This window comes from Peromyscus californicus, unplaced genomic scaffold (genome assembly GCF_007827085.1).
Source record: "Peromyscus californicus insignis strain IS unplaced genomic scaffold, ASM782708v3 Scaffold_24__1_contigs__length_46423439, whole genome shotgun sequence".
Classification (NCBI taxonomy): domain Eukaryota; kingdom Metazoa; phylum Chordata; class Mammalia; order Rodentia; family Cricetidae; genus Peromyscus; species Peromyscus californicus.
The window spans coordinates 40,083,708-40,101,663 of record NW_026294535.1 but is presented as its reverse complement, the minus strand read 5'-3'; the positions used below and the strand labels follow the sequence as shown (position 1 = coordinate 40,101,663).

At 37.0% G+C, this 17,956-nt stretch overlaps 1 protein-coding gene across 5 annotated transcripts in view; it reads right to left on the bottom strand.

Moving 5' to 3' along the window:
- Positions 1-17,956, bottom strand: part of Tafa2 (TAFA chemokine like family member 2) — a 446,228-nt gene that overhangs the window by 120,136 nt on the left and 308,136 nt on the right. For all 5 annotated transcript variants that reach the window (XR_008221708.1, XM_052753500.1, XM_052753498.1 and 2 more), the window contains one exon: positions 14,289-14,395. Coding sequence is in view for 4 of the 5 variants with exons in the window: in XM_052753498.1 (XP_052609458.1) it covers positions 14,289-14,395 (107 nt within the window). In the remaining variant the exon portion in view is untranslated. Of the gene's footprint in view, positions 1-14,288; positions 14,396-17,956 lie in introns of those variants that run through there.

Sequence of the window (17,956 nt, the reverse complement as noted above, 5' to 3'; positions counted from 1 at the left end):
TTTGAACTATGCACAGTAAGAAAATAAGTGTTTCATGATATCATTTTGATTATATGAGTGTGCAATAGTTGTGTAACTTCCCTTGGTAACTATAAACCCATCAATAGCAGAAAAAATCTATTCTGTATTTTAAAATATTAGAATTATTCTCATTTTGGAAGGTATATTCAAGTTCATGGTTTTTCCTTTTAAAATTCTTGAATCATCTACTATAAACAAGCATATGAGAAGAAGGACAGTGAATGAATATTCCTGTCCAAGGCCAAATAAAGCATGCATATAGAGGCATACTAGATTAAAATTATTTCTATTTGCTCTAACTTTAAATATCTGGAATTCCTAATATTACACGTTCTCAGCTAAAAAGGAAAAAAACACCCTTAAAACAGAAAAAAATAGGAAAACATTCTAAATGTAATTTAGCTTGTTTAAAATTCAATATTTTAATCAATGCTGGAATGCTTTAACCATCTACACTAAAATAAGAAAATACAAAGGCGTCTGATATCACTATGGCATTATCAAACTCTTTTGTAATGTCTAGTAAATGTCTTAGCTGTGATGAGATACCAACAGCATAATTAGTTTCAGGAAGAAAGGATCACATCACAGTCCATCACTAAAGAAAGTTGGGATAGGAACTCAGGGCAAGTACCCAGAGGCAATAACTGATGCAGAGGCCATGGAGGAATGCTTCCTACTGGCTTCCTCCTCATAGCTTGCTCAGCCAGCTTTCTTAAACCCTATAAGACCACCTGTCCAAGAGGGGGATCCTCCAACATTAATTGTTAATCAAGAAAATTCCCTACATATATAGCTACAGGCCAATATTATGGAGGCGTTTTCTCAATTAAGATTCCCTTTTCCCAGATATGTCTACCTTTGTGTCAAAATGACAAAACCCAACAAACTTCTGACCTCATTGGGAGACTCAGTCTCACAGCAAAGTCCCTGATCCTCTGGCTCTTGCTAAACGAAAAGAAAAATGGTCTTCTCTGGGGAAGAGCAAAACAACTGTTTATTCAATGCTAAATGGCCAGCCCTGAAAACATACACACAAGTAACGTTATACAGGCTGAGTAGGTTATATTTAGAAAATAATGTGCATATACATAATATATAGATGTCTGGAACAACTGTTAATGAAAGAAGAGGCCATGAATTTGAAAGGGACAAAGAAGGGGTATATGGGAGGGAAGAAATGATGAAATTATACTATGATCTCAAAAATAAAAGAAGTACTTTAAAAACTCAACCAGCCCAGGTTTTCTGAAATACAGAATTCAAATTCCACACACTGTATATTCAAAAGAGGTGATCTCATTGGGTTTTTATGTTGGATACTGGTAGGAGATATCAAGCTATGAATGCCTTCTGTGCCTTTCCAAGTCAGCAACCTTCTTAGAGGCTACCAGCACATCAGGAAAGAGTGGCATTGTCTTTTGACCATGCTGGTGGCAGGATCCTGAAGAGAGTGGTAGTGATTTGGATATCTGAGTAGGAAGCCTCTTACCAAGTCTAAAGTTAAGTTCACGGATCTGTGAAAACAGATCACACAAATGTTAAGTCAGAGAGATGGCCCTGTGTTGAAAATAGCCTGTTCCTGAGACCAAGGATTCTAATAGAATACAAAGAAGGAAGGAAAATTCAAAACACACTCAGTTTAAGATCAGTAACATGAATGAGAAAACTGAAATGAGAAACTAAAGTTAGAAATAAGCTATTTTCAGACAATAGGACGATAGAGGCATTCAAAACCAGTATCATAGCATTATTCGAAAATGTTACAAGATGGTGTGGGAGAAAAGGGGAGACACTGGGTTAAATGGTAAGGCCTTCAGGTATAAGATGAATCTATACTAGGAACACTAGAAATCTGAAATAACACGATAGCAATGGTCAATAACAACACACTGCATACTTGAACACTGCTAAGAGGGTAGATCTCAAGCATTCTCACTTGAGTTGGTGGATTTATTAATCTGATTAATTACACCACCGTTTCACAGTGCACACGTACACTAAAACATCAAGCACTACACCCAACCATATGAAATTTTTGTTAACTACACCTCAATAGATCGGTAAAAATGAAAAAAATAAACACATATTTTAAAAAATAGAAATTTCACTCAGATTTTGCTCTGCATTTATTGTCGTTCAATATGAGAGATGAACTATAGCAGAGGATGTGATAAAGACTTGGGGCTGGAGTAGAGATGGTTGAAATTTTAAGACACCCTCCTAAGACCAGGAAGAACACAAAAACAGTAAAAGGAAATAGCTTCATCAAAACCACCATTGCTATTAAATTCATTAAGCAAAAAAAAAAAAAAAAAAAAAAAAAAAAAAAAAAAAAAAAATTCATTTAAGCAAGAGGCAATGATATCAAAGTTTTGGAACTGACTTAATAAAGACCACTAGTGTAGATTTGTTAAAGGAAAAGGGGATTGGAAACATCAGGTCCTGGCAGACAAGAGGAGTTGAGGATCGTGATCAGAGCACTGGTGACAAGCCACCTGAGAAGCTCCTAAACCTCTAGTTACTCTCCATCATCTCATGTTGCTGGACTTCTGTCTCTGCAGGGAGAAGCTTGAAAGCCCATTTGTTTGTTGTTGGAGAGCTACAGGTGATTTGTTCATTAGAAGACATAAAGCAGAGTAGACATCACACTGGGGTCAGGAGAAGGAACTGAACAAACCCCAGAAAGACGAATGTGAAACATTTCAACCCCAACTTCAGCAGCTTTTCCCTCTCAGATCCCTAATGGTCCTGGCCAAGAGGATTCCTGTGTAAGGGATCCGGCCAGCTCCAAAGGGAAAACCAAAACATGCTAACAATGGTAATTAGCCAACAAAACCTTTCTTCCTGCTTTGATACTGAGCTTCACATTTTGCAGGCCACACTGACCTGTTAACAAAACAACGTTTACGCTATCAGACATCAAAGGAATGCTCATAGCCTTAAAGAGAGAAAATAACTTAGCAAAGCAGTGTGTGGTGGGGGGGAATCCCAGAAAATGAGATAATGAGCAAGAAGAAATACTCAAAAGAGAACATTCAAAAGATATAAACAACACTTAAAATTTTAAATTATGAAAGGAAATATTTAATTTTGCACAGATTTGGACAATAAAGGAGATCAAATCAAATACCCACTTTTTAAAGCAGAGTAAAAAGACAGAGATAAAAATGGAAGCTGAAATATAAGAACATTAGAAAATAAGTTTAGGAAGTCAATTAGCCAAGCTAGCACAAGTAAAAGAATAGAGGAGATCCTGATGAGCCAGCCTGCCTCCAACTTAGGTTTGAAAGCCATCATATAGCAAAGACAAACTAGGTTCATTTCCGTTTATGATTAAACCTGTTTCTCGTGGATTGAATTAAGTCCCACCTGTAGCCTTAACTCTTAACTACAAATGGTTCTGTACTGACTGTTGCAGGCAATGGCAGCAAGCAGGCCTTTGTTTCAAAAGGTTATTATGGTTGCCTATTGTTATGATCACCTGTTGTTATGACTACCTTACAACCACCTTGCAATCATGTCTTTGTTTCAAAACGTTGTAATAGCCATCTTGCAACACCACCTGCGTTTCAAAAGGTTGTAATGACTACCTTGTTATGACCACCTTGTTATGTTCTGCTCCTGTAACTCCACCTATTTTGCCCGCCAAATCCCCCATTTGGAAATCCCCTACCCCTGAGCTTTAAAAAAATTTTTCATCTTCCTCATATCCAGTGCTGACCTCTCAAACCTCACCTTATGGGGAGGCAGCCTTGTACATGAATTATAAAAGTTTGCTTTAACTAATTTGGCAATGATGATTTGGGTGGGTGGTCTTTCTCCTCCAATCTCTGGGATTAACAATCCTCAATTAAATGATTCCAGATATGCTCTCACAACGGAGAGGCTCAGGTTTCCACATGAAGACCCAAGAAAGTGGTGCTGGGCACTTCCTAACAGTACAGTCAGAAGCAGGCACGCCAATTGAAGATTTAAAAAGCATGAAACAGGAGAGAGAAAAAAAAAGAAAGGGTCATAACAGAAGTATAGGATGTCAACAATCATCACTTTGTAATTTCACAACAACACAACCAAAACAAAATAAAACTATGGATACTGTCTTATATATGAAAATTATGCCTTTATAATTCTATACCAAGCCAAACTATCACTTAACCACAAGGGTACACCAAAGACATTGGTCTGAATAAGTGAACCTCTCATTTATTTTTACTTCTCAAGGATCATCAACAGATAATACTTCATCAAAATGGAAGACAGAAGAACCTACCTGGGGTACAGAACAAATTATCAGATACAGGAGATGAGAGAAGGTATTTGCTGGAATAGTGGTGAAGCAATCTCAAGTGGAAGTATGGTCAGGTCCAAAAGGAACCCCAAAATGACAGTCTTGGCTCAGCAAAAGGAGGGAGAGGGAGGGGATAAGTCAGTACTCCACGGTTTAGAAATGTCCCATATTTGATACATTTAATTATTTTATTATGACTAGAGGCAAAGGGTCTCAAAGTAAATTTCAGTTTGCTTGTTGCTTTTCTGTTTTTTGTTTTGTTTTCTGTTATATCTGGATCATGTGCTGCATGAGATGCTATAGGACCTATCCAAAGAGAACTCACAAGAAACAGCAAAAGTTAAAGTCAAACTCTAAGAAAGATCTAATTAATGATAAGAGAATTAGCTTCATATATGAAAAATAAAACATGAAGGAACATTTCCACAAAGGAAGGTGAAAACTGGAAGAAGGTTACTAGACACAGAGAGAAAAGGGGAAAAAAATGATCCAAGCACATAGCAAATGTTCCTGGGAACAAAGACAGAAGAAAAGATCAAGGCATCAGTTAAAAGCAAAGGAAACCAAAACCAAATCTTGAAAAGATTTACTCACTAATTAAAAGAGATAAAACCAAAATAGAGGTTGGCATATTTAAAAAGAATAAAGAAACAATATTAAAGGTGTTTATAATACCCATCCTCTCTTCTTACAAAAAAGGGTAGCTGGGTAGATGTGGGGGGGGGGGTGTATTCAGTTCCAGCAAAGGGCCAAATTAGTGTCAGACTCTGTGAGCCTTTGAAGCTGGGCTCTTGTACTGTCTGCTAATACTCTGGGTGTGTAAACCTTGAAGGATAAAGTGTTAATCATTTATGAAGCATTCTCATAAACTACAAAAATAATATCACATTATAAAATCAACTCATACAGATATGAAAAAGGAATTAATAAAAATATTAATTGTAAATAAATTTAGTAAAGCATTTATCATCTTTAAAGAGAATTACAAACTAAAAGGAGATACAATTGGCAAAGATTTAATAGAATGATAAATAATGTTGAAAAGCATTTATAAATATGGACATTTAAGTTCCCTGCTGATGAGAAGATAATGTTTATGACCTTACAACTTAGATCAGGAGGCATTTATTTAAACATGCACAAATGTTAATTAATGAATGCTTTATGAGTCCAGTATTATTGTTATTTTACCAATGCTTCTCTTATTTTTTCAAATACCCTCAAGTAAACACAAAGTTGTTTTGCAATTATGAGTATCATTGTCAAAATATAGTAAAATGTTACAATTAAAATCAGTTGACCTAGTAATTCTCTCACTACAAATATAGCTAGGCAAATACAAACTAATTGTATATATCAGTGCTCACACAAGATTATTACTACTTAGGAAAAACTTAAAACAGCTTAGAATATAATACAAGGTGGTTAAATAAATATTTTCAAAGAAACAAGAAGAAATCATAGCATACGTAAGAAAGGGGCTACAAATAGACATGTACAGCAGAGTTACAGATGCTTAAAATTTCTTTGTTTTTTTCCTCTATGGGTCACAATATTTTATATTATGAGCTACATAAACATTATTTTGAATAACATCAAGTAGTCTCTCTGAGAAATGGCTGCATAAATAGAACCTGAAAAATGGTGATATCAATAGACATGCTAACAGGGAAGGGGAAAAATCTCACTGGGTTCTACCCCAGACAGGGAACTACAGGCAACTACTGTCTGCTGAAAGAGGGCAAATTTCTTCTCCCAGGGACAAACCTCAAATAAAGTTACCCAATACAAAGCGGTCAGCCCCAAAACCATGTAAACACAAACAACAAGAATGGCCTCAGCAGGCTGTGCTTGTGCATAAACACATACACACACACACACATTAATAATAATCAAAGAACAAGAAGCTATCAATTTGAAAGTTAGGTGGCGAGATATTCATAGAATGAGTTGGAAGGAGGCAACTTGAGAGGAGCTGAGAAGAAAAGACAAAATCAGGCAAGAATGAATTTTAATTAAATATATGTGTGTGTGTGTGTGTGTATATATATATATATATATATATATACACAATATCAAATTTGAAAAGTGTATAAACTAAAACATACACAATGAATATGACCAAATTTTAAAAGCTCTAGGTTCTCAAGCAAATCAATAAAATCATTAAGTGCGGAACACAGCTCAGAGGCAGGGCACTTGCCTAGTGTAACAAGGCCCAATGCTCAATCTCTACTACTGAAAAAAAATTTAACTAGCAATAGAATGGTGAAGAATCCAAATAACAGAAAATGAAAATCATTCTAAAACTGACTTTATCCATTCATTGGTACTCCAAAGAATAAATTATATGAATTAACCACTATATACAGACCTCATTTAATGAATATATTTTAATTAGCAACATTATTTTTGGAGAAGATGAGATGTTTTATATGCCTTTATTATGGGGAGCACTGGAAATAGTTTTAGACAGTATTGGTACATATTCTCCTGGCAGAGATTTGCCATTTTTTTTTCAAACATTTACTCCTCTGTATTCTTTCTATATTGAAAAGAGCTAGAAATCTTTAGTAAATTTCCCACAATCCTTTGCCAGCTTCTTTCAGTTAGATTGAGCCATTGAGTACACAGAAACTGTGTCCCTCTCTCACTCAGATCCTACATCAAGTTTTCTTCCTTAAAAAGAAAGAAGAGGGGGCTCTCCTGAGTCCCCTCATCCATTTTGCGGTTTATGTGTTCTAATCCTTTTGAAATTTTATCTTTATAGCACTCTAATATCACTTGTGGTTAAACATTTATTTCTGAGATTATCTGACATGCAACATCAGCGCTGTTCTCCATGAAAATACTACAAGTTCTATGAGGACATGGATTCTGTCAATTTTGTTCAATTATATATTACTGGAACTTGACCTAACGCCTAACATTTAACAGACACAGAATGTATTATATTCTGTCTCCTGAGTAGTTGTTTGAATTAATAAGCTATTAAATAAACTAGGAAGCAACTTAAGAGCAACCCTTAAACTTTCTAACTATTGTTATTTTATCCTACAATTAAAATATTTATTTCTTTTAACTAAATTTTCTTAGGAAAAAAATAAAGCCCATCACAAGTTTTAACTCAGATTATTAATTATATTGGCTTACAATGAGAAGAGCCTGTATTTAACTTTAGTTACTCAAACTAACTTTCAGGGTGTTTTTTTTTTTCCCCTCTGTATTCTCACACTATGTATCCAACCCAAATACTTAGTGATGATTTGTTCTCTTTGGATTTAGTTGGGATGTGGTGGGTAGACACGAAAACATATTAGCTTTCTAAGATTAATGGCTATATTTTTCTTTTGGGAACTTGGAGACCTAAACTAAAATGTTTCCTCTCTGATCCCCACTATCTGAGGCTGTAGCTAATGTAATTGCTTCCAAGGGGGAAATATTGCTTATGTTTTCTGACTGGCTGTCACAATGTTCTCTGCTAATCCCCCCCAAAATGCCCAGCTCAATATAATTGTAAAAATTCAGGACAGAATCTTTCGAAGGCAGCTTGAGCAATAAACTTATTTGTCTCTCTGTGAAGGACTGTTAATTCCCACAGCACAAAAGTTTGTTAAGATGACTGACAACGGGTTCTGATTTCTAGATATCTGGTTCCTGAGATAAAGGTGCAGTAGATGACTTGGGAGTCCCTGTGTCATCTCAAGAAAATGGAGTAACACAATTCTCCACTTGGCTGCTCTTGAGAGCAGGATTTATTGCATTAGTATATTCCTGCTGCTATTTATTGAGCTGATCATTCTGTAGTGCACATCTGTCTATTTTGAAATGGCCTGTTCACAATTCTCTTCCTTACAGTCTGTTATATGCACACTTTCCAACTCAGTATTTTCCTTGTCTCCAAGAATGCTCGGAAACATTTATACTTATGGATGTTTTGCCTGCAACATTCTTCCCCCCCTTGATATCTCCCTGCTAAAAATGTGAAGTTATGCCCAAAGGCCTTATTTAAACATATAATCCCTCCTCAGCACTTCCTATACCTCTTTCTTCCTTTATACGGTCTCCATAGCATTTATCCCATAAAACATATCATTTTATTTCTTTTTCTTTTTATCTATTTTCCTACTTCAGAGATAAAAGCTCCATAAGACAAAGATTTTTATCTCTTTTATGGACTACTATATTCTCTGCCTTGATGCAGGTACTCAAAAAATATTGAGTAAACAAACAACTTTTCCATTACAAGCAGCCAATATAAAATATTTCCACACGATGACAATGGACTCAATGAGTCCAGGAGTACTTATTTCCACAGATGCAATGTTTTTTAATCAGAGAAAAGAGGAAGTTCTGATAAATAAGAAACTTTGATTACTACTGGATCAGCCTAGGCTCTTCAGAACTATTACTCAGCAAAAAGGGAGTTAAATATCAATGGGGTAGACGATCTGGGCAGCAATTGCTCTAGCCGCCGAAGGGAATACGTTGGGTGAAAAATGATCCATTGGGGCACCTCTTGGCACTCCTATCCCCAGCTATATCCATTCATTAGTGGGGGAGGGGGGAAGCACACGGTAAGCAGGGGTCAGAATTCTCAGTGAAACATCAAGGAAACATCCTAGACAAGAGTAAGTGCTGTTGAAAGGAGATGGAGATCTGGAATGGCCTGGTGGTGCGATTTATAATCTCCTATCCATCTGTAAATCCCATGACCCACAACAATGGCCAATATGGCAAGGTATACCCAAGGTAAAATGGTGACACTTATATTTCGGTGGTAAAAAGCAGGCACCTAATGAGACATGAAGCTCATTCAATAGGAGGAAATTTATACCTGGCATTGTAAATTTAGCCAACTACCTGTGGCTGGTGAGATCATGGACTCTTATTGCCATAGTCTTAAACCGGCACGATTTCCAGCTACATCCTAAATATTATCCTTATATCCACAGATATGTTTGCTCTTACCTCTGTTCAAAGAAGACTCATTTTGTAGCAAACAAAGACCATCAGAGAAATCCACAAATGGCCAAAATGTATAAGACTAATTGCTAAATGGTATCATTAATAAAAAAAAAAAAAACCCAGAGCCAGATATTAGGGTGAAAACTGAGAGATCAGAGCCAGAGCCAACCTCACCTTACCAACTCCTCAGTCTCCAGAGAGAGCTACTTCCTGTATACTCATGCCTATATACATTTCTGTGCCCTGCCATCTTACTTCCTCTCTCCACCCTGCTACATCACTTCCTCTTTCTGCCCAGCTCTGTAAGACCTCCAGACCTCTATGGTTAACTAGCACTGGGATTAAAGGCATGTGCCACCATGCCTGGCTCTATTCCCAGTGTGGCCTTGAACTCACAGAGATCCAGATGAATCTCTGTCTTCTGAATGATAGGATTAAAGGCGTGTGCTACCACTGCCTGACCTCTATATTTAATATAGTGACTGGCTTTTTCCTCTGATCCCCAGATAAACTTTATTGGGGTGCACAAATAAAATGTCACCACAAAAATGCAGAGAACAATTGATGATAGCATGCCAACCCCCAGCTGATACATCTACAACACAATTCCTTCACTTCGGCCACAGTAATCAAGATGGAAGAATCAAACAGATTCTAAGTCAGCTGTGAGAAGTGTCTTCTGGATATGAGAGGGAAGCTACACCCATGAAGTCTCAATCATCTGGGTGCTTTAACAAGACATTCATAGTGAAAACACTGCAGGCATGAGGAGAGGAATAGAGAGATATTCACAAGGACGCACCACTAGATTAAGAACTACAGGCAACCAATGGCTGCTGAAAGAAAGAGAATCGGTCTTCTCCAGGGACAGACTCAGTAGGGTATGTGTGTGTGTGTGTGTGTGTGTGTGTGTGTGTGTGTGTGTGTGTGTACAAAACAACAACAACTAAAGAAGAGATCATGAATTTGAGCGGAAGTTAGGAGGGTTGGAAGAGGGAAAGGGAAGGGTGGAAATGATGTAACACAGTACTCATATAAAATGCTCAAAAAACTAAAGCATTCACAAAGCTGTAGAGTAAATATATATATATATATATATATATATATATATTTACTCTACACCTTCCTCCTGAAGAGGACTAAATGGCTAATTTATCTTCCAAATAAGTTAGAAAATCCTATGGAATGGAAAACAGAAAGGAAGAGTGAGAACATAAAGACATTAAATTGCAAGAAAATTCTCAGGAAAAAAAAACAATTTCAGAGGGATATAATGAATGGAACTAAAGCCCATTAGTAGACTAAAGAATAACCCAGACACAATAAAATATAAAAACGAATGGTATTGAAAGATTTGAATACATACTCTAAAGTGTGATATGGAAAGACCTGAAAAGTAGAAATGTAACATAAAAACTGAACTACACAGCGGACACTGTTGCATATAACATCTGACTAGAATTCTAGCTTAGTGGTAGTGGGGACAGCACCTATTTTGTGTTCGTAAGAATATTAATCCATAGACTCAAGAAGCCAGACAAACAAACCGAGTAGTGAAGAATTTCAGCTCCAGATACACCATGACGATATGGAGCAGGACTGTCAGATTGAATCGCATTGGCATTGACTAATCAGATTCTGATCGATAAAAGTGGTTATGCAATATTTAGTACCCATCTCATCAACAGTTACAAAGATTAGATGAGCTAGTATCTAGCTAGAATGTTCTTCAGTGCTGCTGGATTACTTGAAACGTTTTTATCCTGAGTATTCACCAAGGTGTTAGGAACCAGAGACTGTTTCTCATTGTAATTGAATCAGCATGACTTGACTAAACTACATCAAGCCACATGTCCATGTATGAAGAGGGGACACTACATAGGAGTGACAGAGAACAGAGAATGCTTGAGATGCAAGAAAGAAACAACCATTGTGCTCTCAGTCTGCAAAGAGGAAATCTTGTGTTTCTTCATGGAGCCCAGATTGGAAAGGATCCTAGGTTCTCACCCTATTATCTAGAAGGCAAATACCATCATTCCAGGGCAGACACACCAGATGTATATCTCTAAGGTCTTGGCTTTATAATAGGAAACAGCCCCTGAGTATTCCTGGCCTAACTGAGGAAGATAATTCAATTGTAAACATGTATCCCTTACCAAATAGTTAGTCATGGAAATGCCAGATCACCTATGACAGGTGAAGCCTGTGATGGGGTATCCTGGGAATTTTATAGAAGCATTTTGAAAACCCAGTGAGGGTCTAATGCCCTTTCACAGGTGACTGGCACAGAAGAGGTGGAACTGGATTATCTGCCACATAGATAAAGTACATTTACATTACTAAAATAACAAATACACAGGCAGAATAATATACATAACTTACATAATAAAATACATAATTGCATGGAAGGAATAATAAAGGGGAAATTGGTCCTTTGAAAACTAATAAATTGACCAACCTCTGGACAAAATAATTTTAACAAGTGAGAAACATTCATGACAGAAGAAGAAACACAGAGAGCAGAGGACAAAAGATAAAAAGAAAATATTCAGAGCAACTTTATCAGTGCTATTAGATTGGGAAAACATTCAGCATTATATGGCCAAGCTGACCCCATGAATGTTCTGTGAACCAGCGCTTTGCTCCTAGTAATGTGACCTCCAGAGAAACTTGCACACGTGCACTGAAAAGCAATGTACAATAACAGTCCTAGAACCACTGTTCAGAACAGGAAAAAAATGTCTATGTACAAGAGAATGAGTGTGTTTGTAGTAACTTCATGCAACATGGATCAACTATGGAAAATCAGTGTGTTATACTTTATAACCTACCTTACAAACACTGTTGGAAAAATAGCAAAATTGCAATTAAATACTTACGATATAATACTGGGCACACAAATTCAAGAACTACCCAAGCTAAGGAAATTGCTTTTAGAAATGTGCATTCATGCTCATATAAAGAGGTTATTGTTAAATATAAAGGAATTCTAAATGGGACATTTAGAACAATGATTATGCTAGTACACTAAGGAAGGCAGAGTGGGATGAAGTCAGTCTACAGACACAGTTGATTCAAGAGCATTAGAAGGGGTATACATCCCAACATGTGGTTGAGAACATTGTGTTCATTTTTATGATCATGTGCTATACAATCAGTATTTACATTGCCCTTATAATTTTGTGTGTGAAATAACTCAAGACAAAAAGAATAATTAGGGAGAAGAAAGAAAGAAAGGAGAAGAGAGAAAGGAGCCAAAGAAAGAGAGAAATTGTTCATAAATTCTTTATGCAAATTAGTGGCAAGTTAGGAATGGAACAGAGAACAACCTAGACTCTCTTGTGTGCGATGGATTGCGTTTGGCAGTTTATATTTTCTTATACAATGCAGTGTTTTATACAGTAAGATGGGAGCAATGTCTCCTCAGTTAAAAGTGCTTGCTCCTCTTCCAGAGGACCTGAGTTCAGTTCCCAGCAAGTCCCTTAGGTAGCTCAGAACCACCTGTAACTCCAGCTCCAAGGTTTCAGAGGCTCTCTTTTGGACTACATAGGCACCTCCACTCACAGATATGCACATATTCATATAATTTAGATAAATAAAATATTTAAATATCTTTTAAATTTATAAATAAATAATAAAATAAAGAAAGAAAATGAAAAATATCATGTTAACATGCTATAATAAGAGCTAATAGTGTTGATGTTAACACTGTACAGCATGACTTAAGAGTTCTTAAAGGTAGCTTTAATGGCAGTATGCAATTTATACTGATTATAGATGAAATGTGACCAGCTCCCTCACTCTCCTGCAACTGGGATGTCCTGGTGACAATCAGCTGTAACATGGAACTGTGATTAAGTTGCCCTTGTCAGAGTTCTGTATCACAGCAACAGTAAAAGAAGCCAAGATAACAAATATTAAAGAGGATTAAAGGATTGATTGACAGGTCCATGGGCTACTCTAAAGACAAAAAGAAAAATGTACATTTACAAGCGCACATGCCTCTATAGCTCAAAACAGAATTACAAAAACAAACAAACAAACAAACAAACAAACCTCTCCACAAAACTCTCCTTCACATAAAGTCTCATTTATTGGTTTTAAATGCAGGGGGCGGGGTTTGTTACATAGACATCAATTCTCACACCACATCTTTCTTCTCTCCATGTTATGCTCCATTTAATGCTAATTAAATGCACATGTGTAAATAATGTAAGTGTTAGAGAATCCAAGGCACTCTTAATTCCTCCTTCACCCCAAAAGAGAATAAGGAAGGAAATTGCTAGCCTTCGTGGTGGACAGAGAATTGAATAGCAAAACCATATTTCACAGAAAAATCTAAATTGACTTCTCAGGTTATGAATACTTGATTATGGTAGATATAATGCAGAAATAGCCCCATTTAAACTCATTTGGAAAAGGCAGCCATTCATTATGCTGGGTCTAATGGCTAGAAACGAGAAAAGGGAGTCATTTTGAGCTGACAGCCCATACATATAGACAAATATTCTCACTTTTCTGTGGTCGAACAGAACCTACTGAGAGTTATGGTAGAAATGGTGTCCAAATGATGGGCAGAGAGGCACAGGGCCAAAAAAGACACAGTCTACAAAAATCCTAAAGGAAAACTTTGCATGTACCGTGTGCATAGGATTCATATATGCATCACAAAAAATGTTTTCTTTATGAATGTAAGGGCAGTCTGAAATTCATCTTTATTACACACCAAGTCAACATTTTAACATCACTATCTTTAAAAATGGAGGGAAGACAGAGGTAGATTTTTACATTCACTGGACAGTATTTGCGGAATTGGCAGTAATCCTGAAAACACCATGTTTCTCCCTTCAAAGTCATCTTGAAGACAGCTCTCTGCATTTTGACTTAAAGAAAATTGCTAGGGGGAACCCATACCTAATAAAATTGAGCAGACCAGTGAAGACAGAATCTCGCAATCTGTTTAAAGGAACCGTTTCACACAGACAGTGGGGAATGCAGCGGAGCTTACCTTTGTGATGGTTTGCACTGGAAACAGCTTTCCCCCACAAGGTCACTATAAAAATGATTATCAGCAGCTTTCCTTTTGTTGCCTTCTGTAAGTATCTCTTACTCATCCTGCAATACAAAAGCGACACAATTCCTCAGAACACTACATCACTGCATTTCTGTCATTGTACTGTATGCAAGTCTTTCATGATACCTTGACATAATTATCCCCCGGGGAGATGAATTTCTCACACTGAAGGTTCTGTTTATATAAACTGTGTTTGTTTGGTTGTTATGGTTCTTTGTGGTTGCTGTTGTTGTTGTTGTTGTTGTTTGTAACAGGGTCATACTACGTAGCCTGGGCTGGTTTTGAACTCATAAACTTCCTACCTCAGGTTCCCAAATGCGCATGAGGATTATATATATGAGGTACCATGCCCAACTATATATGAACTGTGACTAGAGAGCAGAAGTTTTCCAAACAAAGCATTTTGATATGGCTCAAGCATTAAGCAGTATCTTGCTGTCATTTCCTTGTTCATATACACATAATGTAATTTATTAAGAAAATTTAAGTCACAGTCATTCAGATAACATTGTTTGCTTTTCCCTCTCAAGATTCTTTCTTCAATTCCAGACTTCTAAGCATGTTCTATGGCATATGCACACCCACACACATACATACACAAAGTAATAAATAAATGTCAATTGCTTAGATAAATTCTGCTCATAATAAAGTCATTTAAAATTTACCACTTGAGGTGGGTTTTTGTTTTTGTTTTTGTTTTTTTTTTTGGTTTTTCGAGACAGGGTTTCTCTGTGTAGCTTTGCGCCTTTCCTGGATCTCTATCTGTAGACCAGGCTGGCCTTGAACTCACAAAGATCCACCTGGCTCTGCCTCCTGAGTGCTGGGATCAAAGGCATGCGCCACCACCGCCTGGCTTGAGGTAGAATTTTTAAAAATAATCCAGTAATATACATTTCTTACTGTCAGATAATCTTACCAAACTAATGGGTACCACTCTGCAGTGGGAAACTCAATGGTCAACTCATTGTACTTTACCAGAAGTAGGAGAAAAATGAAAAATCAGAATTTAAAAAATATTAACATTTTTCAAACTGAAATCATACAACTAAGAAAAAAAGATAACTGTAGCATGAACATTAAAAGTTCTTATTAATAAAAGCAAATCTGGAGCCAGGTATTGGGGTGAATGCTGGAAGATCAGAGAAGTAGAATAAGCCACAGCTACCTCGCCTCACCAGTTCCTCAGCTGATCCTGTTTTCTCAGACTGGAAGCCTCTGAGTCCTCATCCAAATGGATCTCAGCTGAACTGTGCTGCTCAAAAGCCTAAAAGCTTAACCAGCCAAATGCTTCTAGTTTCTGGTCCTCACGCCTTATATACCTTTCTGCTTTCTGTCATCACTTCCTGGGATTAAAGGCTCACTTTCTGGAATTAAAGGCGAGTGTCACCATGCCTGGCTATTTCCAGTGTGGCCTTGAACTCACAGAGATCCAGAGGGATTTCTGCCTCTGGAATGCTAGGATTAAAGATGTGAGTGCCACCATTTTCTGGCTATCTAGTGGCTGTTCTGTGTCCTGACCCCAGATAAGTTTATTAGGGTGCACAATATTTTGGGAAACATAATACCACCATAGCTAACTACTTTCTTATCAAAAAAGTTTAGCATCTACTTTGTCAAGCACCTTATACATTATTTCTCTTGTTCTTCAGAGTATAATGTCTACCCTTATTTTGCAACTAATACAATTTAGAAATTTTCTTCAGGTCACGTTTAATGACAGAACAAATATTCAAACCCAGAATGACATAATTCTAAAATCCTTATTTAAGCTACTACAATGGTGAGGGGAAAGTGGAACCAAAGGGAATAGCTTCCATGTGGTTGTATTTACAGGGAAGGACAACATCCACATCTGTCCCAGGACCTTTCAAATTTAGAGCCTATGTTTAACTCAACCTTTGCTGAGCCTACAGACCCTGGTCCTGCTTTGCTTCTAGCAGTGTTCCGGGTCCTTCCTGGTCATGTCTGATTCTTCTTTCCCTTGAGGTCACTGAATTACTCTTTTGTCAGAGCTTTACCTCCAAAACAATCTGTCTTCTAACCCACGACCCGGGGTAGCAAATAAATCTGAGTAGACAATTCAGAGCATTCTTTTACATGGAGAAAATAGCTTGATGTAGCATGTGCTTTAATACAGATATATGCTAATATTTCTTATCTTTGGAAAGTATACACATTATATGGTATAAAGGAAAGTTCAAAGGTTCAAAAACATCAGTTCCCAAGTCTCAGGGTTCAAATTCATGCTCTCTGGGTTCCTGATTAGGAAGGACTGTAATGGTTGATGCTGTCATCTTGGTAGTTACCTAGGAGACAAGTCACTGAGTTGACTATGAGGGCTTACCTAGATTAAATTAATTGAGGTGCCAATATTTATCCTAGCTTTAGATGGCAACATTTCATCAGCTGGGATCATGGCCTTCAAAAGAAGAAAGTGAACTGAACAAGAGAATTCATCACTCTCTGTTTCCTGACCAAAGGAACAATGTGACCAGAAGCTCCAGGCTCCTGTTGCCATGAGTTCCCCTCCAATATGGACTGCACCCCTGAATGGTGAGTCTAAATGAACCCTTTGTCCCTTACAATGCTTTTAACAGATATTATTGGCACGGCAACTAGACAAATAAATAACACAGTGACCCTTACACAACTTTACTTTGTTTGGATCCATAGCTTTCAAGCTTCTCAAGTAACTGTTGTGGTCCTCTAAGTAAGTTTCTTCTACCGTAGTATGGTATATTTTTGTGAAACATGTGGCCCACCTGTCACATGTCAAAGACAATGGTCAAAGGTTAAGACATTTGAACATTTAAATTTCCTTGCTGGGTCTTGTTTATTGGCTATATAAGTTTGAATAAATTATTTGGTAACTATATTTTCATTGGCAGTGTGATATGGGCTTTAATAATATTGCTCATAATTATAATAATTGGTATGAAGACTAAATGAAAGAGGCCATGTAATATTTGGTACCTCACAACATATATTAAATGTTAACAAGTATTTGATCATCTATTCGGCTGACGTTTCATTTCCCTACCTGTGATCGCCAAAGCTCCAGCTCCACACAACACTAGTTCAGCATTAGCAAAAGACAACATGGGTAAACATATTTATAAAACTCCAGATTCAACAAATTGAAAGGAATATGATTAAATAAGCCTCCTTGGAAGCATTTTCCAGAACTATCTTCTTACAAAGTAGCATAGTAGCACAGACTACTAGTATCACTGGAAAATCTTTTAGAAAAATTCTGAGCTATAATAATAATCTGGCTTAATACTCTCTCAGTAAACAAATGATCACTTTTAGTCTTTACATTATTTTTGTTTCATTCAGCTCTCTTGGTTTTGATTGAAATCCTCTTCTTGGTTTGGTTTTGTTTTGTTTTGTTTCAACCACTGTGCCTCCCCTTCTACATCCAACCCCACAACTTCATAGCACTGCTTATCATATAACATAATACAGAACAAAATCCATCTGACAGGAAGAGATGCTTAGCATAATTCTTGGTAGTAGCTTTGCCGATATAAATGGCCTCTGCTACAAGGTCAACGGCCCATCATTTTTCCATCCCATTGTGCACCCACCAAATGAGGCAG